Raw genomic sequence first — 24558 nt, 5'->3', positions numbered from 1 at the left:
TCCCTCCTCTCATCTATCCTCTCATCTATCCTCTCATCCCTCCTCTCTCCCTCCTCTCATCTATCCTCTCATCCCTCCTCTCTCCCTCCTCTCATCTATCCTCTCATCCCTCCTCTCATCCCTCCTCTCATCCATCCTCTCATCCATCCTCTCATCCCTCCTCTCATCTATCCTCTCATCCCTCCTCTCATCCCTCCTTTCATCCCTCTTCTCTTTTCTGTTCAGCAACTGGAGGAGAAGCTGCAGGAGCAGGCTGACTATGATGAGGTGAAGAAGGAGCTGAGGTGAGGAACATGGGCTGATGTGTGTGTGTGTGTGTGTGTGTGTGTGTGTGTGTGTGTGTGCGTGCGCGCGCAGGCACAGCGTCCCGTGCTGCTCTGTTTATTCCTGGCCTCCGAGATCTGCTAACAGCATTAAATGAGAAGCGTGCCTTCCCATTAGATTTCTAACCCAATTTAGCGTCTTTTACAAGTGTGTGTGTGTGTGTGTGTGTGTGAGAGAGAGAGAGATAATGCAGATGATGTGATCAGACTGTGTCCCTCCGCAGCATCCTCAAGTCCATGGAGTTCGGTCCGTCAGACAGCACAGCGCAGGTAAGACGCCCGCCTCACTGCTACCTCACTTCGTACGCGGCCACTGCGTACAGCCGAGTATCGCCGTTCTTCCCGTCTCAGTCTCTGTCCTCGCCTCCTCTTTTTGTCACGGCTCCCTCTAACCCCCCCCCCCCACACACCCGCCCCCCAGGACTCGTCTAAGCCCCTGGAGGTGCTGCTGCTGGAGAAGAACCGGAGTCTCCAGTCTGAGAGCGCCTCCCTGCGCATCGCCAACACGGAGCTGAGCGGTGAGTCGGGGGGCGTTTCTGGGGGGGGCGGGGGGGGCTGCTATGACCTGGAGCTGGGACCTCAGGGTAACTCACCTCAACCAGGCCCACATACGTCTCGGTCTGGGAAGCGTAAGCCTTTTATACCTAATGGTTCTACTTTGGGGGATCGGGCTGTGGCTGTGCTCCAGATCTCCTGTTTCGTGTAGGTACGGCCATGTTAGGATAGGACGTATGATGAGGATGAGGATGATGATGACACACGCGCACACACACCCTGTCTCTTTCCTTTGAGAGTCCTTTGTCCTGTCTGTATGGTGTTCTCTGCTATGAAACTGTGAATGAAGAGTGATGGGTTGTACTAAGGCAGAAACTGATAAAGACAGCCTTCATATGTGTTTTTTTTCCATTTGTGTCCCATAACACCAGGGAACATGGTTAGTGAAATATTCTGAAAGCGTTTGTACTGTCAACAGCTGTGCAATCTTGAAATAATCACAATGTAGCTTTTTTTCCTGAAATTTTCAAACTGTTAGTTACGTTTTTTGGACCTAATGTTTTCAAAATTAAAGACAACCTGGTCGTTCAGTGCAACTGGAACGCAACGACGCCGGTGCCTAGAAAGACTGCAAACCGACGGCAAACTTGAATGAAGGAGGACACGTTAGCTAACTATGGACTCCCACTTTTCACTCTCCACATCCCCACCTGGGTCCTGATCTAGGAAGGACTGGTGTAAAAGTGTATGTGCTTCCTTTTTTCTTCCAGGCTGGCACTTACAAGAAAGGTACAAATCACAAATGCATGGGCACCTTGTCTGGGGGGTTGAGCAAAAAAGAGAGAAAAAAAAGGCGTTCGTTAAATTTTTTGGAGGAAAAAAAAACCCAACTTTAGTTAACAGTAACTTTTTTTTTTCTTCCCCGGAACCCTTTTTTGTTGACTCCCCCATAATGCATTGTGTTTGACCTTTCTTGTAGGGTCAGCCAGGCGGAAAGGGAAACAAGCGCTCGTACCCAAGGAGGAGCCCGTGCACAACGACCCCTCCCCCTCTCCCCCTCCGCCCCCTCCCCCTCCGCCCCGTACCCCTACGGACCTCCCCAAAGCCCCTGCCACCGCTAACGGGACGCACCCCTTTGCCCCCACGGGCATCGGCCAGGACTTCTACCCCCCCGCCTTCCCCCTGGTGGGGAGCAAGATGGCGCTCAACTCCCTCCTGCAGCGCCAGCTGCTGCAGACCTTCTACTCCAAAGCCCTGCAGGAGTCCTCCTCCATGCCCGCCGGCGCCCTGCTGTTCGCGCCCTACAGCCCCGCCGCCGCCCCGACCTCCGGCCCCGCGTCCACCAGCCCCCAGCAGCAGCCCCCCGCCAGCCCCGACCTCACGGCGAACGGCAGTCCCAGCGGGGCCCCGCCCGGCCAGTCGGAAGGCGGGGCCGGCGCGTCCGAGTGGGAGGACATGGAGACGGCGGAGATCGCCCGGCAGGTGAAGGAGCAGCTGATCAAGCACAACGTGGGCCAGCGCGTGTTCGGCCACTACGTACTGGGCCTGTCCCAGGGCTCGGTCAGCGAGATCCTGGCCCGGCCCAAACCCTGGAGCAAGCTGACCATTCGGGGGAAGGAGCCCTTCCACAAGATGAGGCAGTTCCTGTCCGACACGCGCAACATCTTGGCTCTGCGCAGCATCCAGGGACGACAGAGAGGTGAGGACGCTCCTGGTTAAGCTGTCTGTGTGTGCGTGTGTGTGCGTGTGTGTGTGTGTGTGTGTCTGTGTGTGTGTGTGTGTGTGTGTGTGTGTGTGTGACTAGACTTGTCCATATCACTTCCTCGTCACTGCTAAAAGTTATCTTCCCTCACCTGGCGTAACTCCAGTTCTGCGTCACACCTGTGTGTGAGTCAGTTTCTGAGTCACACAAACAGGCCTCCGGAGCCCCTCCTAACTATCGGTAATCAATACAGAAACCTTTCACAGATCAATAGTATGGACTGTGAGGAGGGCGAGGGTACGCTTCGACGCGGTGAGGTTCGATTGGCCTGGGCCGGCTTTTCTCTCCACCTCAGAGCACAGCGCGCTGGTTTCAGAGTAGAGCAGAGCACAAGGGGCTGCAGTAGGCAGGCTCCCTCTCTCTCTCTCTCTCTCTCTCCTTCTGTCTCTGTCTGCCTCTGTCTCTTTCTCTGTCTCTCTTTTTGTGTCTCTCTGACTCTGTCTCTCTCTCTTTGTCTCTCTCTCTCTCTGTCTGTTCCTCTTTATTATCCGGAGTGGTATGCTAGAGAGAGAAGCTAGGGAGAGAGAACCCCCCCCCCCCCCCCAAAAAAAGCACCAGTTCAGTTCCACTGTTGTACAGCAGAGACGTTCTGAGGTGAAGTGACAGCAACGTGTGTTGTTGTTGTTGTTGTTTTGACAGAAGGCCCAGGCCAGCCCGTTAGCCGCGTGTTACAGGATGTACCAAAGCGGAGAACAACCTCCGAAGCTGCCTCACGGACAGGTCTGTCCCACACACACACACACACACACACACGCAGACGCACACACACGGCTTCTGTCTCTGTCACGGTGGCGTGTGTGTGATTGGGTTATGTGTATGGTCCTATCGTTGTTGTGAAGTCCTCACACACACACACGGACGCAAGCCTGTAAATGGGTGGGAAATATCGAGTGTATTTGTCTGGCTAAAGGAGCTACGCTCGCTACAAAGACCGATGTTAGCAGGAAGCCTGCAGGTGTCATTAAGCGGTCAGGATGACACAAGAGGGGAGAGTGTGTGTGCCTGTGCGAGTATAAATGAGACGGAGAGATGATGTTGTGGTCAGCGCGTCGTCGATCCATTTGCTTGTTAGACATTTCCGGTACTGTTCACTGGCCGAGTTGTGTAACCTCTCTCCCTCTCTCTCTCTCTCTCTCTCTCTCTCTGCGTGTCTCTCCAGGCACCATCACCACGCGTGTCCGCACCCCAGAGAGTAGCTCTGACGAGGCCATCAAGTCCATTCTGGAAGAGGCCAAGAAAGAGCTGCAGGGCCAGAAACCAGGTGAGCCCCCCCCCCACCTTAGTGGGAGTGTGTGTGTGTCATCCAGCCCCCCCCCCCCCCTTCTCAACCCTGAATCATCATCGATCTCCTCAGGGGATCCACAGACCTCTATGTAATAACCTTAGCAGGAGTATGTGTGTGTGTGTGTGTGTGTGTGTGTGTGTGTGTGTCATCTGCCTCTGACCATCTACTCTCCTCGCTCTCCCTCCAGCAGACTCCTCCCACAGCCCTTCCTCCGGCGGAGGTCTGAAGGGCGGAGGAGGAGGAGGAGGAGGGGGAGGAGAGAGGGGAGGCGGCTGTTCCGACGAGGCCATCCGCTCCATCCTGGAGCAGGCCCGCCGCGAGATGGAGGCCCAGCATGCCGCCCTGGAGCCCATCCTCAAAGCCTCCTCCTCCTCCTCCCTGCTCTCCCAGAGGGACCTGCTGGGCTCCTCCCCCCTACCCCTCCCCCTCTACGGCCCGCTGGCCCTCTCCCTGAAGAAGCCCGCCCACGCCGCCCTCCCCTCCTCCCCCCGCTCCACCTCCTCCTCCTCGCCCTCCCCCGTCCTGGACTTCAGCGCCGGCGTCAAGCGCGAGGCCAGGGGCGCGTCGTCCGGGCAGGACGGCCCCGCCGACGGGGCCCCGTGGCTGGGCAGGGGCGGCTCCGAGGGCCCGGCACGGCCCGGTGGCGGGGGCCACTGGAGGGAGCAGTGGTGGGGCAGCGTGCACCAGGAGCCCCGCAGGGCCACGGCCGCCATGCCGGGAGGAGGAGGAGGAGCAGAGGAGAACCACGCTCAGGAGGACTCCAAAGAGGTGAGACATCCGCGAGGGTATTGTGGATGGGGGACGTGGGGTGCTCGCTCGAGGTCAGAGGTCAGGAGAGAATGTGACAGGGTTACGTATTGTATGTGCTCACAGTCATTTAATATACTTACAATTTAGTACCAAAAGAAAGACATTTCTCTGATGTGCTTTGTTATAACATGATTATATTATTATTATATATGCCTGTAGTCGACTGTCATCGAAGGCGCGTTTAACAGAATGTGGAATGTGTTACGTCACCTTGTTGACTGCATGAAAGCCGGTGGCTGACCGGTGCGGTGCCCTGTGTGCTCCAGGCTCTGGGGCTGTCTCAGGGGGTCGCGGCCGACGGTTCGTCTCGACCAAAATGCTTGACCAAGGTCAAACAGAGAGGCCTGCGCATGCAGCTGTGGCTCAACGGAGACCACGGACACAGCACATACACCGCCCTGCCCGCCCACCAAGGTAAGAGTCTCTCGCACACGCACACGCACACACCAACTGGGTGAGATGACTCTCTTAACCCGTTAATATCTGGGGGGGTTAATTCCACTCCCTTCTCTCCTCTCTCCCCTCCCCCTCCTCCCCTCCCCCTCGTAACCAAGTGTCAGTCAGTCAGGCTGCTGGTAGGTGCTGTGACAGCCAAGCTAGTGTTAAAGGGCCAGATGGCGTGTTGTGTGTGTGTGTGTGTGTGTGTGTGTGTGTGTGTGTGTGTGTGTGTGTGTGTGTGTGTGTGTGTGTGTGTGTGTGTGTGTGTGTGTGTGTGTGTCTGTGTGTGTGTGTGTGTGTCTGTGTCTGTGTGTGTGTGTGTGTCTGTGTCTGTGTCTGTGTGTGTGTGTGTGTGTGTGTGCGTGTGTGTGTGTGTGTGTATGTGTGTGCGTGCGCGCGTGCGTGTGTGTGCGTCTGGAGGCGTGAGGACACGTTAATCCACTCTGACAGCTCCTCATGACTGCTCCGCTCCAGCCGGCTGCTCAACATATCAGCACTGCGCACTCTGTGATAGGGAGCGAGAACGGCTTCACATTCAAGGGATAGTCTGGGATTTTGGGCGTCGGGCCTCATTTCCGACTTTATGTTATTGACTGATGGAGGTGATTTCCAGCTAACTCCACGCCGTCTCTCAGTTTGGCTCGATTGCGCTAGCATTAATGTGCCGTGAACGAAAGACAGCATGGAATCAGCTGGAAATGATCTCGATTAGTCAACAGCATTATGGCTAAGTCGAAAATTAGGCCCAGTGTCCAAAATTCCAGACTATCCCTTTAACATGCGCACTATGTAGGTGTCCCTGACTCTTCGGTGTTTAAAGGTTGGAATGATCTTTTTAAACAACACGGTCCTTTTGAGGGTGAGATGAGGGTGCCATCTTATAGATTCCATCTGATCCTCCAATGCATTCAGTTTAGTATAGTGAGAAGAGCAGATGAATCGTAACGTTGTTGCGACACACGCAAGGGCTTTCTAACCTGGCGTCTGTCCGCCCGTGTTTCCTCTCCCCTCCACCAGAGGGCACTCCCAGGACCTCGGCCAGCTGCAGCCCTGCCCCAGAGTCCCCCCTCAGCTCGGCTGAGGAGTCTGTGAACGGTTTAGGGGGCGACCCTCTGGCCCACCTGGGCTCCTCTTCCCTGGAGCCCCCGTCTGGGGAGCCCTCAGGGGGGGAGTCCCAGCCCGGCACCCCCCTGCCCCTGCCCGGACCCCCCACTGGACTCAGCATCCAGGAGGTGGTGGCCATGTCGGCCGAGCTGGACACCTATGTCATCACCAAGAAGGTCAAAGAGGTCCTGACGGACAACAACCTGGGTCAGCCTCAGCCCCTTCCACTCTGCTCAGGATCTGGGCACCGTGTCACACCTTCCCCTTTCTCCCTCTCCCTCTCTCTCTCTCTCTCTCTACTCTCTCTCTCCCTCTCTCCCTCTCTCCCTCTCTCCCTCTCCCTCTCCCTCTCCCTCTCCCTCTCCCTCTCCCTCCCTCCCTCTCTCTCTCTCTCTCTCTCTCTCTCTCTCTCCCTCTCTCCCTCTCTCCCTCTCTCTCCCTCTCTCTCCCTCTCACTCCCTCTCTCTCCCTCTCTCTTTCTCCCTCTCTCTCTCTCTCTCTCCCTCTCTCCCTCCCTCTCTCTCTCCCTCTCTCTCTCTCTGTTTCTGTCTCTCTCCCTCCCTCTCCCTCTCTCTCTCTCCCTTCCTCTCTCCTTCCCTCTTTCTCTCTCTCCCTCTCTCTCTCTCATTTCTTTCCTCCTCCCTCCCAATCTGCACTGGATTTAGTTTGAGATCTTGATTCCTCGTATTGAATCAAATGTGGTTCTAGGGCCCCGTCCTGACCTCCCTCTCTTCCCCCCCTCAGGTCAGCGTTTGTTCGGGGAGACCATCCTGGGACTGACCCAGGGGTCGGTGTCTGACCTGCTGGCCCGGCCCAAGCCCTGGCACAAGCTCAGCCTGAAGGGCCGCGAGCCCTTCGTCCGCATGCAGCTCTGGCTCCAGGACCCGCGCTGCGTGGAGAAGCTCATGGACATGAAACGCCTGGAGAAGAAAGGTACATGCCGCGTGCCGCACGCACGCACGCACACACACACACACACACACACACACACACACACACACTGCGCTGCATGAAGAAACTCACGGACTAGAAATTCCTAAACAATGGATGCAGTTCAATGGAAACAATCTCCCAACACACACACACACACTGTATTTTTGGTCCTGAACACACAAACATGCAGCTCACCCCCCTGGTGGGGCTGTCAGTACTGATCACGACCACAGAGCTCAGAGTCTGTATTGGATGTGACGGCAAGAGGAGCGCCAGGGGCCTGCTTATCCCCACTCAACATCATTTCTCTTCATCATCATCATCCATTTTTTATCATCATCATTTAGCATCGGCAGCAGTCGGACGAAATCCTGCCCCCCTTCCCCCCCTGTTATCCCAGGTCCCCTCCCCAGCCTCCTCTGCAGGCTTCGCCTTGACCTCCGACCCTTCACTCTGAGCATGCCCGGAGGTGACGAAGCAATAGGCACCGGCCCGGAATTGGTTTACCCCCCCCCCCCACATTCTAACCTTACCCAGCGATGACACATAACAAGCCTAGATCGGGGTTAGCCCAGGAGCAATTTCACCTGACACTATTTGAGTCCAGTGCCCTCTGCCAATTGTCCCCGGAGTGCAGTGGGAAGGGGCCTGGCTAGTGGCAGAGCTAGGAGGAAAGGCAAGAGTTGGACTCCTGTGAGGCAGCAGCCAACACTACAGTGTTCCCGCCCCCGCCCTCCTGCGTTCGCTCTAAGAGGGCTACTCTCTGTAACATTAGCCCTGTGTAACAACCATACTCATGGAGATCAGAGAGGTGTCAGATGTGTGCTCTGGTTTGCCCATTTTCAACTTGAGCCCTCTGAATCGTGTTTAAGGAAGCGGCACCTAGCAGAGTGATACAATAGCACCCCCTAGTGGCTGGCATACTCAACACTCGGTGATGATGTATAGGCCAGATCATTTCACTTACCGTACCCTCCGGAGACGATGTACATGCACATGCCCTTGTGTGTTTACCCTCTGTGTGTGCTTGTGTCTCCTCAGCTTACATGAAGAGGCGCTTCAGCTCCCTGAGTGACAGCGGCCCCTCTGTGGACGGTGGCCCCGCGGGTCCAGACTTCCTCCAGTGCTCCAGCCCCCAGCGGCAGCAGCATCAGAAGAAGATCCGGGTGGTGCTGGGACCCGAGGAGAAGGAGGCTCTGAAGAGGGCCTACCAGCAGAAGCCCTACCCCTCCCCCAAGACCATCGAAGAGCTGGCGTCCCAGCTCAACCTCAAAACCAGCACCGTCATCAACTGGTTCCACAACTACAGGTCAGCAGCACTGGAGTTAAGAGTCTGGCATAGGGTCGCGAACAAGCCGTGTTATAGATTGTGTCGGTGTTTGTTGTATTATAAAAAGATGATTCCAGTCCAGGGGTGTTTTCCATACTGTAGGGAGGTTGAGTATTCTATTGGCCTTAAAGGTAGGATAGGTGATATGAGAGACCAGGCCAGATTTACTTTACATATTCATGTAATTTTTGACAAGAAATAAATCAGTAAATTTCGAACACTCCTGGTCACTTCTATTGTATGGGTATTTCTTGCTGCCCTGGCTGCGCCCTGGATGAAGTAGCATGGCTGTGCGCAGGGCGCCTATAGATTTTCATATATGATTGACTTAGCTTGGTCAAATCGAATGGGTGAGTCATGCAAGCAGCATGGCTCAGAAGTACCAGTGTGAAATGCGCTTCTCATTCGTGTTGTAATCAAAGTCAGAATCAAATTGTTTCGTCCTGCTGCTTCTCAGTGGAAATCAGACTGGCCTCGCTCATTCTATTCAACTACCAGAAAGATTAAGGTAGATTTTGAAAATCCAACCGATCCAAAAATCGGTAGGTTGACAGGCAGGTACCACCTTGAAGTGATTGGACGAAAAATGACCTATACCTTAGCTTAAAAAAAAGAGAAAAAAAAGGCCTACCATAATGTGGATTTATGGTGAGATTTCTCATGAGTCTAACCCCTGCTTTGTGTCCCTCCCCAGGTCCCGTATTCGAAGGGAACTCTTCATAGAGGAGATCCAGGCCGCCGCAGGAGCTGCGCGGGACGGGGGCTCCAGAGCGGGTGAGGGGGACAGCTGTGACGGGACCGAGTCCGACGGCACGGTGGAGGGGCGCCAGGGGGGCGTGACCGGGCCCGAGGGGCACACAGGAACCCCCGGGGACGTGGAGGCAGAGGCCGAAGCAGGGGCCTCAGCTCATTCCCCCGCCCAGAGAGACTGCAGTACCTCGGGCTCGGCCGGGCCGGGCCCAAGCAGCAGCGGTCAGGGAGAAGGCCTCTTCACCCTCCCGGAGGCCTCGGCCCCCAGTGGGAAGGCCCTGGCCCCGTCCCCAGCCCCAGTCAAGAACCCCAGGGACAACAACCTGCGCAAGAAGAAAGCAGCCAACCTCAATAACATTATCCACAGACTGGAGAAGGCTGCCGTGAAAGAGGAGCACTCCGAGTGGGAGTTCTGAACCCACCCTCACCCTCCTCTCATGATGACCTCACAAACTCTGACCTTCGACCCTCCGGCTCTGCTCCCGTCGGACAGAGAGAGAGAGAGAGAGGGCACAGCCAAAGTGAAGCTCAGCGGCCATTTTGTTATACAGACTCTCCAGAGAGACGGAAGACAGACACAAAAGGGAACCCAGATGAAAGAAGACACAAAGAACACTTAAAGAGTGCACAAAAGAGAGAACAAGACGTCTCCGTTTTTACTGCAATCTTTTTTTCTTTTCTTTTTTTACACCAAGAAAAGCACTTAGCCGTCCTGGTAGCCATAGGCCCTGCTGTACCCCATCCACATCACCAGCTACTGGTGGCAGCTACCACAGACCCCGGCCAGGGTCAGACCCACAGCTGGGCTTCAGACTGGGACTCGGTCTCAGGCCAGCCGTGCAATAGCAGCTTTCTGAAGGATACGCGTCAGCCTCCCGGCAGGAGAATCTGTCATTATGTTGAGAGACAAAAAAAACTTGTTTCTTAATGGGTAGTTTAATTTCCCCCTCTTACCACTCAAGTGTCCCCACACCTCCCCTCACACAGTGAGATGCCTCATTTTCCACACTGTAGAGTGACTGTTACAAACCCTTTGCCTTTTTCACTCTGTGTGTGTGTGTGTGTGTGTGTGTGTGTGTGTGTTCTTTTTCAAGGGCAGCATAACCTTGTTTTTTTCATCCCACTCCTACACTTCCTACAGTTACTGTAGGGAGTGAGCGTCGAATGAGATGATTCAAACCCGAAGGCCACGTTGCCATAGTTACTAAGTGAAGGATAATGAACTTTGACCTTCCGGTCTCCTGTGTCCTGCTGACCGCCATCTAATGGCCTGGAAGGATCTTTGATGTCCCGCCCCCTCACCAGTCTGAAGAGCAAGGAAGTCACCTCTTGTCTCTTAGATAAACCCTTCAGGATGAAGGAAGATTTCATTTTTTCTATATACAGCAATTCGGTTGCCACTAAGAGATTGCACAGTCTATTGACTCTAAAGAGTACAAGTTAGGGAATTTAGGGAGTTTTTTGCTCCACAACATAAAAAGAGAAGAGTTACTGTTTGGAAAAGAAGAAAAAAGTTGCGTTGTTGAAACATGAAATGATGAAACTACATTGTACTGTAGCTGATGTATTAGTTTGGGTAATGAACTACATCACAGCTTTAACTCCTTGGACCTACCAGGCCTGTGTGTGCGTGCGTGCGTGCGTGTGCGTGCGTGTGCGTGCGTGTGTGTGCGCGCGCGCCCTTGTGTGAGGGTGTTGGGGTGTATGTGCGTGCGTGTATGTGCGTCCGTGTGCGTCACCACCAAATGTTCTCACCGAACCCCTTTTCACAGGCCAAATCAGGAACCCTATAGAGTTATTATACAGAGATGTCAACATCGCTTTCAAGTTGAAGACTGGGCTTTAAGCATCTCACCTCCAGTCTGTCTCATGGCCAGGGATACAGGTCCTGTTACAGCACCTCCAGTCTGTCCCATGGCCAGGGATACAGGTCCTGTTACAGCACCTCCAGTCTGTCCCATGGCCAGGGATACAGGTCCTGTTACAGCATTAACTAGAGGTGAACCCACAGCTGCACTCCCTTTTATCTACACTCCTGTCACACACTAATCCTCAGTGCCTGTCAGCACACTGCCTCCCCATTTGTGTGTGTGTGTGTGTGTGTGTGTGTGTGTGTGTGTGTGTGTGTGTGTGTGTGTGTGTGTGTGTGTGTGTGTGTGTGTGTGTGTGTGTGTGTGTGTGTGTGTGTGTGTGTGTGTGTGTGTGTGTGTGTGTGTGTGTGTGAGTGTGAGAGAGAGAGAGAGAGAGAGAGAGAAGTGAGGGAGAGTATGAGAGAGTTGTATGGTTCAGAGTGAGCAGCCGTCTCGTACTTTTAGTGCACAACTGCCACCCTTTCCTCGTCACTGTATGGGCTATCATTGTCATTAGGCTTCCTGTTATGATGTAGTGAATTATTCTGATTTTACCTAGGTTCGTTTTATGACCATATATTGCATATAGAGTTTGGTTTTTATTCTTATTTATAGGTGCTGTATTTTTTTCATTGTATGTCTTATCATTTGAGTTGATGATTTTATTGTGTACGGGATTAAGTAACATTTTCTAGTGATAGACTGCCGGCAGTATTGGGTAATATTAACAAGATGTTGCAGTTAAGTTTTGTTTATTCATGAATTCTGAAGTTTACTTTTAATCGAAGTGTCATTCATATTGCTTTGAAAAATGTTTGCTACATGATCACATACTAATGTTCTTAAATCGCTGGACATATCAAGAAGACAAAGTCACAGGATGTCTAATAGCCGTCTTCTCAGACCGATCAGTTTAGATGTCGCCCCTCCTCTCCCCTGTGTGATATTGTAATCCTGGGGAGGTTTGCAGGCTTGATCAACTGTACACTGGTGTTGGAAAAACACATAAGGAAAACCTATTTATCATGTATATGTAGAGCTTCCTCAGAGGACCAGTTGAGTTGAGCTTTGATTGGAACCATGCTATTCAGTCATGTCTTTAACAGCGTCATGCACCATTAAGTCCATGTCAAATGGGGGTCATGTTCAATGATATGAACCCATTATAATCAGACTCAGTTGACCTAAAGGGAATCATAAGATTGCCAGATTGAGATTAGTGAAGAATATATTTAAGCATAGCAGGACTGCGGGTAACGCCCAACTCCAGTGGAACCATGTTTCCATGACTACATTACTGACTAAGAGCAAGATGATGATTATACATGTATTGGTACAAGCACTTAACACGGCTTCCCAGGACTCAGCCAGGATAGGGACTGCTAAGCAGTTCCCTCTTCTTCACTCCCTAGGAACTCTGCGAAATGTATGCCTTTCACAAGTGGTTTCAAACCAAGCACAGGCTCCACCCCCTAACCTGCACCCCGGCACACAATGTTAGATCACAGATCTAGTCGCACCAATCTGTTTCATAGCGTACGTCTCCAGACCTCCAGACCTGACCTGCAACTAGGACTCCTGGTAACTCCACAGAGAGCCTTCTGTACGACTGAAGGCCTTTCTGCCTGGTTCCACACTTGAGTCAAGTTTTCTGTCTCGCTGCCTTCCTCTCTCTCCGTGTAAATAATCCATAGGTTCTAAACCGAAACCGTTCCCAGAGCCCCAAGGCCCCGACCCCTTGTTCCTGGTCTAAGATCAGGCATGAGCGCTCCCCTGCACGGTCCTGGTTCTGATCCCAGCTGGTACGCCATCTCGCGGCAGAGCCTGAAGCACAACAGATGGGACTGGCCAAGCCTCCCTTCAGCGGCTCCGTCCCCTCACAAGTGAGTCATATTAAGACACGCAGGCCCAGCGATGACGGCTGTAAAACGCCTGTCCTCTGTTGAAGGTGTGGGGTGTGTCGTCCTCCGAGTGTTTTATCACGGCCGTTACCAGGCTGAGTTTTATAGTCGCACTTAAAACAAGTCGGCCAGCCTGAGAGCTTCATCTCCTGGTCTGGACAGTATGAGGTCATCAGAGAGTGCCTTTTTAACATCCATCAGGAAGGACACAACAGCAATGATGTCATCAGTAATGGACTGCTGTTTTAACTGGTGAGGTACAGTGGGTTTGGCCCGGGTTTATTCGAGACCCTGAGACGGAGGAGGCCTATGTGCCGCCGTGCGTTATTGTGACACGTAAATAATCATCAACATCTTAAGCAACACTGTAGAGACACTGAATTTACAGACAGGGCATTTGGGTTTCAGTTCTTGTAATGTGTCTGATTTCTCGTGTCGTGTTTTTTTTTTGGCATTGCAAAAATACAAACAGTTTCACTCCAATGATAACCTGTGTAAGATATTCACAGCTGGTCAGATATCTATTGAGCTGGTTGGGCTTAGGTGTGTGTGGGTTTTGGGGGAAGATTCAGGACTTTTCCATCCACAGATATTTTTCTATAAAGCTAAATCAGATGATTCTATACACTGTTGAATACCATTGTACAGATCTAACAGAAGCTGTATACCATATCTTGATTTCAGAAGTCGTAGCTCAAGCTTTACTGTATGTTCTGTTGATGTAGTGATTTTTTGTGTCATATTAGTGGAAGAGAGAGCAGCATCACTGGTCACCATGTCAGGAAGAAGGCAAAACCTGCTGTTTTTTATAACTCTTTGAAGATGAGATATACGGATTTGTGGGGACATCACTGGTAGTAAAAACACACGCACACAATATACTCCCAACAGTTTGGTATTATGCTTATTGACCTGTGTGTGTTCATTGTGGATAATAGTAGTTCTCTCACACCTATTTTCTATTTTTAGTTTGTGTGTAGAAGCCAAATACTGAGAATTTTGTGTAGAACCGATAAAAAGATTTTCCAGCAGTTGTGTTGAGGCTGTTTGGGACTGCAGTCTAGAGAACCTGGTTGTGCAGAGGTGCTGGGCCAGCTTGTAAGTTTGTTTATCACAGGAGTGCCGGCTGCCTGCAAACAGCGGAGGGTTCCATCCGGTTCAGATGCACTCCCAACGTTCTCCTCAACCATCTGCACGAGTAGTTTGTAACCAAATGACGGAAGAGGGGTTGGTGGTCTCCCCCTGCGACAGCTTTAAAATGCTTTTCATGACATGAGTCAGTTCAGGGTGAAGTGTTTTGATTGGTCTATTTTGGAGATGTCCTCGTACCCCTATCCCACCGACCCTGTGTGTGTTTGTGTGTGTGTGCGCGTGTGTATCAGGCGTTCTGTAGTACATATGGCTGCATGGGTGTTAAAGGATGCACTCCTACTGCTCCCGAATCTCCCTTCAAGCCTGTTCACCCGGGGTTCTCCTCATTTCTCTCTCTGTGTTGGTTTTCCCTGTTTCTTCTGATCGTGTCATGCTGTTTGTTCTCAGCACTGTAAGACAGACCCCTTTTTACAACATTCAAAAGCAATATCACTGTAAGAAACGTTCACTATGTATTTGTTATGATTATCATCATTATCATTATTCACTTGCACCCTTGGTGTGATCATTGAAGTAAATCTCTTTTATACAAACACTAATAGTGAGTTGTTGTACATTCTTTATTCTGTTGATTTGGAAATTGCATTTTTTGGGGGGACAGTCCCTTATCAGCGCACATTTTCGACATGGGAAATAAAGACAGGTTGTGTGTGTGTGTGTGTGTCAGTCCCACAATTAGCAGAGCCCAGCTGGAGTGGTATGGGTTACAAAACAGTCTCGTATCACATCAGCCAGTAAAAACAACTTGCGCACCCTTGTGTGTAGTGTCCTTTATAGAAATGGATTGAAATGTTAGCGTCTCTTCGGGATTGTCTCACACCCTTGGACGCTGATGTAAAGGTACGTATCATCCTAACTGGGGAATGGAAGAGGGCAAGAACGTTTGGCTGCGGTGGCCAATGTCTCAGTGTGTGATATATTTTTTGTGTGTGTGCGTGTTCTAGGCCGCTACGCCGGGCTGCAGCTGGAGTTTGCGTCCGCCGTGCAGACCAGCGCAGAGCAGAAGGAGCTGATCCTGAAGCTGGAGCAGGACCTGAGTACCATCCGCTCCATGTCCTCCCTGCCACGCCCCGACGCCGAGGGCTCCGAACTCAGCAACATGGACGGCATCCCTGAGCCCATCAAAGAGGCTACTGCCATGTTCACAGGTACGCCGTGGAATTGTGTGTGTGTGTGTGTGTGCACGCGTGTGCACGCGTGTAATAACGGTCCTGTGTGTGTGGTGTTGGTGTGTATTAGAGAGAGAGAGAGAGAGAGAAACTGTGAGAGTGTGTGTACATGAAGAAGTGTGCGTGTGCGTGTGCGCGTGTGTGTGTGTGTGTGTGTGTGTGTGTGAGTGAGAGAGAAATGATGGTATCCTGGTTATGTTTATAATGGTGTTCTACCCCCCAAAGGTCCTGGCGTGGCCCCCCAGACTGAGCTGCCCCAGGGGCAGATGGACTCTCTGCTCTCCATCATCTCCAGCCAGAGGGAGCGGTTTCGCTCCCGCAACCAAGAGCTAGAGGCTGTGAGTCCCCCCCCCACACACACACACACACACTCTCTCACACACACACACACACACACTGTAATAAATATAAATGTATACTTCATAAATGTATATTATACATTAACTTGCGCTGTCCCTCAGCAAATAAATAAATCAAATCAAATAAATATGAATATCACTTCGCACATCTCGTGGCTCCGCGCCGTCCTCCCCTCCCTCCGTCCTCCAGGAGAGTCGGAGTGCCCAGCAGACCTTGCAGGCCCTGCAGAGGGAGCTGGACAGCCTGAGAGCAGACAACATCAAGCTCTACGAGAAGATCAAGTTCCTCCAGAGCTACCCTGGCAGGGTGAGTCCCCCCGGCCCCCCGCAGCGCACGTACATAGCTCCTGAGGGGCGGCGGAAGGTCTGATGCTGTTTTTAGAACATGTTTGACCCTCGTCTTGTGACCGACGGTCACCTGACTGGCGTTCCCTCTGTCGCCCTGCAGGCGGGCGGCAGTGATGACACCGTGATGCGTTACTCCTCCCAGTACGAGGAGAGGCTGGACCCCTTCGCTTCCTTCAGCAAGAGGGTGAGGAGGACCAAATGTGGAGAGCGCACACACACACACATTGTGACACACAGTTGTGGTAAATTTAGTCCTTGATCCCTGATCACCAATAATAATTATTATTGATGCTGTAAGTGATTATAACCATTTTACTCTGTGTGATTTTCAGACAGGGATAATTGTTTAAGGTCAACCATTGACTTATCTACTCCTAGGGGCCTTGTGCCCAAGCCATCTTGTCTGTGTTTTGAGTTTAGTTAAGCACCAGCTCGATAGAGAGGTATGAATAACACCCATTTATCTGCTTGACCCTGGCTCATTTGACCTAGCTTAGAGGACCATATTTGGGCCTTCCTTCCTAGCCTAGAGTGTGGCTAGTCAGTATCATATTGTTATGATAAACATGTATGAGAATGACTGTTCAGCTCTGAATGTTCAGAGACATTTGTTGTTGTACTTGGGATGAGCACAATTGTCATCTCTGGTTGCAGCCTTCTACTGCATAAAAATATTTGAGTGTGTCGCAAAATTCAGATGCATGCAGCAGTAAACAGCCACAACAGTGTCACTCACGTCTTTGTTTGGATATTTGTGTTTTCAACAGGAGCGTCAGCGCAGATATCTGAGCCTCAGCCCCTGGGATAAAGCTACTCTCAGCCTGGTGAGTAACACACACACACAAACACTATTCATGAGTACAGTACTTAGGCCTGAACCCTAACTGAACCTTGCGTATCGCTTCAGGGTCGTGGGATCCTCTCTAATAAGATGGCCAGAACCATAGTGTTCTTCTACACTCTCTTCCTGCACTGCCTGGTCTTCCTGGTGCGTATGATGTCATCAGCGATGTCATTATGATGTCAAAATCACGTCTGCTTTTTGTTTTGTTACTGTGTCATTTCCGTATGGCTAATGTGTGTGTGTGGTCAGGTGCTGTATAAGACTGCTTGGAGTGAGAGCATTGGCCGAGACTGCAATGCCTTCTGTGCAAAGAAGTGAGTATGAGTTTTACGTTTTACCTTTGTGTAAATCACTGTAGGGCATACTTCTAGGTCGTCCTTCCTCTCACCCCCCCCCCTCTTTTCATCCTTCCTCCTCTTCTCTGCCAGGTACTCGGACCACCTGCACCGTTTCCATGAGAACGGGGACAACGGGGACATGTGGCAGTGATGTCGTCACATCCCGATGAGGCTGGAGACGGACTGGCTCTGAAGTGGCCAGCAGGCACGGATCTGGGATCAGTTCTAGCCTTCCCCAGTACTCATCTTAACTATCAGGGGGTTAATGCGCCGCTGTTTCCAGAGCAGTCTGGGCGCTCCAGTCCAGATGGGCTTCGTGTTTTGCAGTAGCTTTTTACACCCACAAGGCGGCGTGCTTGCCCTGGTTTAGTAGGGATACTTCACTCTAAAATCTGTTCTTATAACTCAAACATGGTCTACAGTAGGTGACAAGACTATTGAACACCATGCGTAAAGCCTGTTTATGAAGATGTTGCAAACTAAGATTATGCTGTAAACTCTCTCTAAAAGCTATTTAGCATATTTTCTCTGCTCTGACATTGCTAAAATGTTTTAGCAATCATGATTAATAGTTCAAATAACTTAAAATATTATAACATCTTTTTCTTGTACCAAAGGGATCCATATTTAGGTCTAAACTTCTGTGCTTATATATTTGCATTACTTAATTTAAATGAATGGAGTCCTAATGATGATAATGGTGGATGTTATGGGTTATGCTTTCACTGTACGATTAGTTGGCGGGTATACTGATTTTTTGGTTTGAGGGTTTATTGTAATAGAATGATCTGTAGAGGCATTGTAAAATGGAACTAGACCTGTTTTTCTGCCTCAGATTTTCTGCTAAATTTAGTCCTGATTGTGATAGAAGATATATGTCCGAAGCACCTGTCGTGAGATTATTTAAATCTGTGCATTGGAGGATGCCAGCTGAGGATGATGGGATGTCTGGTGGGGAAGGCCCATTGTCCCAGCGACCGATTAATGCGATACTGAGGATCTATGTCATCTATGGGTGACATCATCATCCAGCATCATCACCATTATTATCATCATTAGCGCTTTGATCATCTGGAAAGCAGCTATATAAATAATGTATTATTACTGGATTAGTAATTGTATTATGGATGACATCAGATTTAGGACTATGCTGCAGTAATTCACTCCAATGATTATGTATCTCATATTTGACAATGATTTTTATATCTTAACCTCACCCAGTTACTCGTACGACATTACGCTTAAACTACTTGTACTCTTTCCTTTCTCTGTGCTTCCTTTCAAGTATTCTAAATAAAGCCTATTCACTACAGTTACACTTGTGTCAGAAGATGACGGTGGGGCGGAGGGGCTGACAAGGTTATGGATGAGAGGAGTGGGAGGAGACGATGGATGGATGAGAGGAGTGGGAGGAGACTGGATGGATGAGAGGAGTGGGAGGAGACTGGATGGATGAGCAGTGGGAGGACTGGATGGATGAGAGCAGTGGGAGGAGACTGGATGGATGAGAGCAGTGGGAGGAGACTGGATGGATGAGAGCAGCGGGAGGAGACTGGATGGATGAGAGCAGTGGGAGGAGACTGGATGGATGAGAGGAGTGGGAGGAGACTGGATGGATGAGAGCAGTGGGAGGAGACTGGATGGATGAGAGCAGTGGGAGGAGACTGGATGGATGGATGAGAGCAGTGGGAGGAGACTGGATGGATGGATGGGAGGAGACTGGATGGATGGATGAGACTGGGAATGCACAGGGAGAGTTTCAACAGTGGAACAGATTCTGCCCACCCGCACTGGTCTAGGTTCATCTAATGTGTCTTTGGGAGAGTGGGTTAGTGTGAGGGTGTGAGAGAGAGAGGGGGCCGAGAGGCTTGTCCAGGGATGAGCCGGAGAGGAGGAGGCTGATTATCGGAGGGCTGGGCAGAAGAGGTCCCAGTGCTGACTGGCTCTGACTGAATTAGGCTGTATAATTAATGAGAGGACTCCCCTTAAAGAGGTCCACTACCCAGAGCCTCTCGCTCAGCCATTAAAGAGTAACGAGTTATCCTCACCGCAAACAAGACCCATTCTCTCTCTCTCTCACACACACACACACACACACACACACACACACACACTCTCACAAACACACACACACAGTCACTCACCCTCCCCTAGTTAGCTTAGTTCACAATTCATCCTTCATCCACTTCATCCAAACAGAAGCCAGCGGATTAAAGACAGAGCTAACAGCCCCCAGAATTCCATTCACCTACCACCCCAAAGCTCACTCAATTAGCCCGTTCACAAGCCCCCACCTGCCTACCAAGTCAACCTCAGCACCCTCGGATTGACTTCATTCATCCTTCCTCCTCCAGCCTGGGCATCCTACCCAGCCCAGCCTCCCTCTACTGCACCCCTCCCCCCATCTCCAGCCCATCAGGAACAAATGCATCCACATCCACATAAATACTAACAACCTCCATATGTGGGATAACAGCTTTTAAGTGAGTCTGATGGGCTGATGTTATTTTTACTGCATTGGACCGGAGGGGGGAGGGAAGGGGGCGGGAGTCATCTTATATGGACAGGGACTGGGACGGATCAGGTCAGGGACTGCGACGGATCAGGTCAGGAGGTGGGACGGATCAGGTCAGGAGGTGGGACGGATCAGGTCAGGAGGTGGGACGGATCAGGTCAGGAGGTGGGAGGCCATGCAGTCCATACACTTTAGATAACAGAAAAAACCATGCTCAGACTCAGTTGTGTGGGTTTGAGAATTCCAGGGAGTAGCTTGACTAAATGCATCATGCAGACACCAGAGGGCAATAGAGTTATGTTTTCACTGAATTATTTATTGGCCTCATGCTAGCACTCCTCATCCTTTACATGCAGGGTCTGTCTCTATCTATCCGTCTCTCTGTCCGTCTGGCTCTGTTCATCCCTTTCTCTTTTTTGTGCAGGAACCAGTCAGCGTGGAGTACAAGCACATTTTCACCAGTGTGCTGAATTAACAAAACGACAAACTGCTCAAATCAAGTAAAAAAAAAAAAAAAATCAGCTAGAACGTTCAGCCGTTTTAGAGGTCCGGCTTCCCCAGGGCTCCCATTCAGAAGGAAACCTTATTCATTTTTCAGTGGCGGTGGAAAAACTCATTCACTGCTTCAGCGCCATTCAAGATTTCTTCCTTTGTGTTGCTAAGTACCTCAACTCGTAAGCTGTGGAGCCAAGATTGTTGCATGGATACAGAGGATGGGTGGGTGTCTGGGAGGGAGAGGAGTTGGGGGGGGGGGGGGGGGCATGGCCTTTCATTTCTTTTGGGATATACCATACACACAGCACACCCCCCCCCCCCTTCATCTACCATGGAACTGTCTGTACTGTCTCCTCGGTTGTCTCTCCTATGCAGTCTCTTGCCCAACCCCCCTCCCCCCCGCCGCCCCCCACCCCACCCCCGTGGGCGTTGCTATGGAAACAGACCTCCTCTGTCAGGTGGCTTCCCACTGAATGCTCCCCTGCGCTCTGATTCGCTCTGACAGCGTCTGGCTGAGTCACCCACCCATGTGACCCCAGACCAGCCAGTAAGAGGCTTAAAAACACTCCCCCCCGCCAACATTTCCACCACCCCTTCAAGCACCCCCCTGTCGTGGTGCCCCTTACCCCCTGTGGTGAGCTGGAGACCCGCCCCACCCCCCCCCTACACACCTATGTGAATATTATGGTGCGTTTGTTAACTTTTATCCAGCTAAATGTATGTTTAATCTGTATGTCAAACATGTCTGTTTAACTTGTTGTTTACTGTGTTGTTTTAGGTGACCTCAGGGGCTACGGATGACATCATCAGACGTGTCACATGCTGTCCTCACTTGCTCTGCGCAAGGGGCTTCTTCAGGTGATGGCAAATGCACAAACACACACAGGAGGGGGTTGTTATGTTTGGAGCTCAGACCTAAGTGCTCTCGCTCTCTCTCTCCCGACTATGAGCCCACCTATCATGTCTAGAGAGTGGTGGGAGAGTGTGTTATATCCAGGGTATACCCATCATGTCTAGAGAGTGTGTTATATCCAGGGTATACCCATCATGTCTAGAGAGTGGTGGGAGAGTGTGTTATATCCAGGGTATACCCATCATGTCTAGAGAGTGGTGGGAGAGTGTGTTATATCCAGGGTATACCCATCATGTCTAGAGAGTGGTGGGAGAGTGTGTTATATCCAGGGTATACCCATCATGTCTAGAGAGTGGTGGGAGAGTGCGTTATATCCAGGGTATACCCATCATGTCTAGAGAGTGTGTTATATCCAGGGTATACCCATCATGTCTAGAGAGTGTGTTATATCCAGGGTATACCCATCATGTCTAGAGAGTGTGTTATATCCAGGGTATACCCATCATGTCTAGAGAGTGTGTTATATCCAGTGTATATTTACGGTGGTCCAGTGAAGGGGGGGTGACTAACGCCCACACATCGATCCTCAAACACCCCCAGGAGGCCAACCACTTCAGATCCTTTCACAGGAAATCAACTTAAAAGCTTTTTCTTCTTTTTTTCCTACCTCTCCTTCTCGCTCATTGTGACAATTATTTGAGGCGCCGATCGGTGACAGACACTCGACGGTGACACTGCGTAGGATGAGCTCATATCCCCTTTGTCTTGTAACGTTCTGGGTTTACTTGTGGCCGTTAGATTACATGGACACATGAGAACGAGATCAAGCGAACAGGGAGCCGGCATTCTAGCTCCGGCAGGGCTGGCCGGCTTTATGAATCATTCACTCGTATTCAGTCTCTGGAAACGGGTGGAACCGGGGGCTTCAGATGCAGGGTAGAGGAGAGGGAGCGAGGGATGGGGGTGGGGTGATGGAGGGGGGACGGAGGAGTGTGGGGGGGTGTGTGGGGGGGTGGGGGTATGAAGGGAGGGTGGGGCAGGGAGGGGGGGGGGGTGGAGGATGGTGGTGAGGCTGCTACCCCCCCCCCCCCCCCCCCCCGCACCCCCGGAGGCTCTTGTCGATTCATCCTTCCGGCAGGAAGCGTCTGAGGATCAATATGAGGCGGAGGTCTCTGGAGGGAGAGGGAGGTGGGAGTGAGGTCTCTGGAGGGAGAGGGAGGTGGGAGTGCCCTGCCCTGTCTTGCTGAGCAAAGACCCAACTCTAAAGGTCTGAACACAATAAAAAGCACATTATAAACCCGTATTCACTGTATGTCTGGATATACAATCAATATGTCTGAATATACAATATCTGCACTCCTCTGTGCTGTGGGCATCAGGTCGGCTGTTGCTGTGGTTTTAAGGGTGTAGGATTACATTGCCCCCTGACAGTGATCGCAGGTCAGTTTTGTATTTCCCCCCCCCTAATCTTAAGGCAAGGCTGAACTGATCTGAGGCCAGTCTCGATATCCAACTTGTGTTGTGTCCAGGCTCATTGACATCCCTGCTTTGCCAAGGTCGGAACCACAACCGACCCCCCACCCCAACACTCTGGCGATTATATTTATCCTTTAGTCTCTTTGAATGGATTAGTGAATCCTCACCACGCTAACGTGTGCATACAACTACCCCGCTGGTGACCATCATGAGGTCATCTACGGCAAAGCCAGTTAGCCACAATAAACAAACAGGTGTAAGGGCATTAGTGTAATCAGGTTGTTGGCTCAGGATTCCTGGACAGCCCGTCACAGGTAAACAACAACAACAACAACACTAGGCTTGTAGTGGTGAATGAGTTGGCCCTCTGCTGTTGCTCTTGGATGAATGCTAATGGATGAGAACTCTTTGGGCCTGTCATACAACACAACCCCCTATGCACATTGAGTTTGGAAAAAGTGCTATATGAAAAAATTTGCATAAAAAATTATATATATATATTATATATTTCATATATATAGATTCCCCCCCACACATTTTTATAACAAATAAAGGACAACAAACAAACAACTTTTATTTGCCAGTCAGTTACAGAAGTGTCCACCGAAGACATTTTTCTCTGCCCTTCACCCAAAAGGGCAGCCGGGAGCAGATCTTTCTGCTGGGTTAGCGATCAGTTCTTCTGCATGTTTTTCATATTGGTTTCTTTATGGGGGAAACCCTTGAGAACATGCAAATCCTCACAGAAAGGCCCGGACACCTTCTTGCTGTGAGGCAACAGTACTAGGGACTGCACCACTGTGCTGCATGTGAGCAATTTTGGGGTTGAGTGTCTTGCTCAGGGACACTTCAGCACACTCCAGAAGCTGGGATCGAACCAGGGACCCCAGCCAGCCGCTCTATCTCCTGAGCTATGTGCTACCCAATGGATGGATACATTATAAAGCATATAAGACATACAAAATAAACTACATCAAAAACAGAAAACAAAATAAAATAAAACAAAAACATTGGCTTGGCTTCTCACAGGTACTATCAGCATTGTGGATTCTTGGTTGATAGTACAGCTATTTGGTTAATCAAGAGAACCCCTGCAGCATAGTGGCAGATACGCCAGGTTCTACACAGTTCAAATAAGATTCCCAAGTTTTATAAAACTGGTCTGTTTTTGTATGCATAACACATGGCACTAGGTCCAATAATAGGCTACTCTTTGCCACCCTTTTACAGTTGGTGCTTTTTCTCTAATCCATGCAATAGAATATTTTTCTCAGCATAAGTGAGGATGCAGCCTACACTATACCCACTGCATTACCTGGTTTTCGACTCATTAGTTGATCGCCTGACAGTCAGCTCACCCATCTGTCTTGGCCAGGAGGCATCTGATCTGGTAACCGTCTCTCCATCAGCATGTTCTCTCACGCCATAGGTGTTCAAGGTCATCTGGGAAAGCAGGCTGACACGACAGCACGTGAGCGTGTCAGTTTGCAAGTGTGTGTCTGATCATACTGTAGCCTACTGTGTGTGCGTGTATTCGAGCGTCTGTTTCTGTGTCCAGCTGGCCCGAGCCCCTCCCCTAGGAAGCCCCGAGTGTGTGGTTTTCATGAGACCTCTGACAGTCACAGAACAATATTGTGAGAAAGCGTGCGGGGGAGGCTGGTTCACTAAGAAGTCAATGACATTACTGTGTCTGCGCGTGTGTGCGCGCGCTCACGCGCCTGCCTGCCTCTCTGAATCTATGTAGGCCTTTAGTCAATGACTGGTTGGTTATATCCTAATGTTTGTGTAGCCTAACCCTTTATGCCATACTGTTCAGCTGCTCAACCACCCTCGCACATGCAACCTTGGGCACATAACAAGAGTGCATAACCTAGGCTACACCTTCAAGATTATCGGTAGGTTAATCCGTGATGTTCAATCCGTGTCATCACTCAGACTAAACCCACCCCACTAAGGCTATTTGTCGGGTCCATTTTTACAACACCCTGGGAGGAACCGGTGCGGCTCCTTTAAGGGCCGATGGCAGCT

General features: G+C 50.9%; 1 protein-coding gene across 6 annotated transcripts in view; it reads left to right on the top strand.

Moving 5' to 3' along the window:
* cux1b (cut-like homeobox 1b) overlaps positions 1 to 18489 on the top strand; it is a 56886-nt gene extending 38397 nt beyond the window's left edge. For 2 of the 6 annotated variants that reach the window (XM_084443960.1, XM_084443958.1), the window contains exons 12-23: positions 226 to 284; positions 548 to 593; positions 745 to 841; positions 1798 to 2517; positions 3220 to 3300; positions 3740 to 3841; positions 4053 to 4633; positions 4942 to 5089; positions 6131 to 6424; positions 6962 to 7150; positions 8192 to 8459; positions 9175 to 14634. In XM_084443960.1, the coding sequence (XP_084300086.1) occupies positions 226 to 284; positions 548 to 593; positions 745 to 841; positions 1798 to 2517; positions 3220 to 3300; positions 3740 to 3841; positions 4053 to 4633; positions 4942 to 5089; positions 6131 to 6424; positions 6962 to 7150; positions 8192 to 8459; positions 9175 to 9646 (3057 nt within the window). In that variant the 3' untranslated portion in view covers positions 9647 to 14634. Of the gene's footprint in view, positions 1 to 225; positions 285 to 547; positions 594 to 744; positions 842 to 1797; positions 2518 to 3219; positions 3301 to 3739; positions 3842 to 4052; positions 4634 to 4941; positions 5090 to 6130; positions 6425 to 6961; positions 7151 to 8191; positions 8460 to 9174; positions 14635 to 15077; positions 15282 to 15527; positions 15641 to 15851; positions 15969 to 16109; positions 16194 to 16776; positions 16834 to 16916; positions 16998 to 17102; positions 17168 to 17281 lie in introns of those variants that run through there. The other 4 variants (XM_084443959.1, XM_084443963.1, XM_084443962.1 and 1 more) reach the window with 4 other exon arrangements.
* Positions 18490 to 24558: the final 6069 nt, after the last annotated feature.

Source organism: Borostomias antarcticus (assembly GCF_949987555.1).
Source record: "Borostomias antarcticus genome assembly, chromosome: 1".
Taxonomy (NCBI): domain Eukaryota; kingdom Metazoa; phylum Chordata; class Actinopteri; order Stomiiformes; family Stomiidae; genus Borostomias; species Borostomias antarcticus.
The sequence above is the reverse complement of the archived record's forward strand: the minus strand, read 5'-3'. Positions and strand labels throughout refer to the sequence as shown.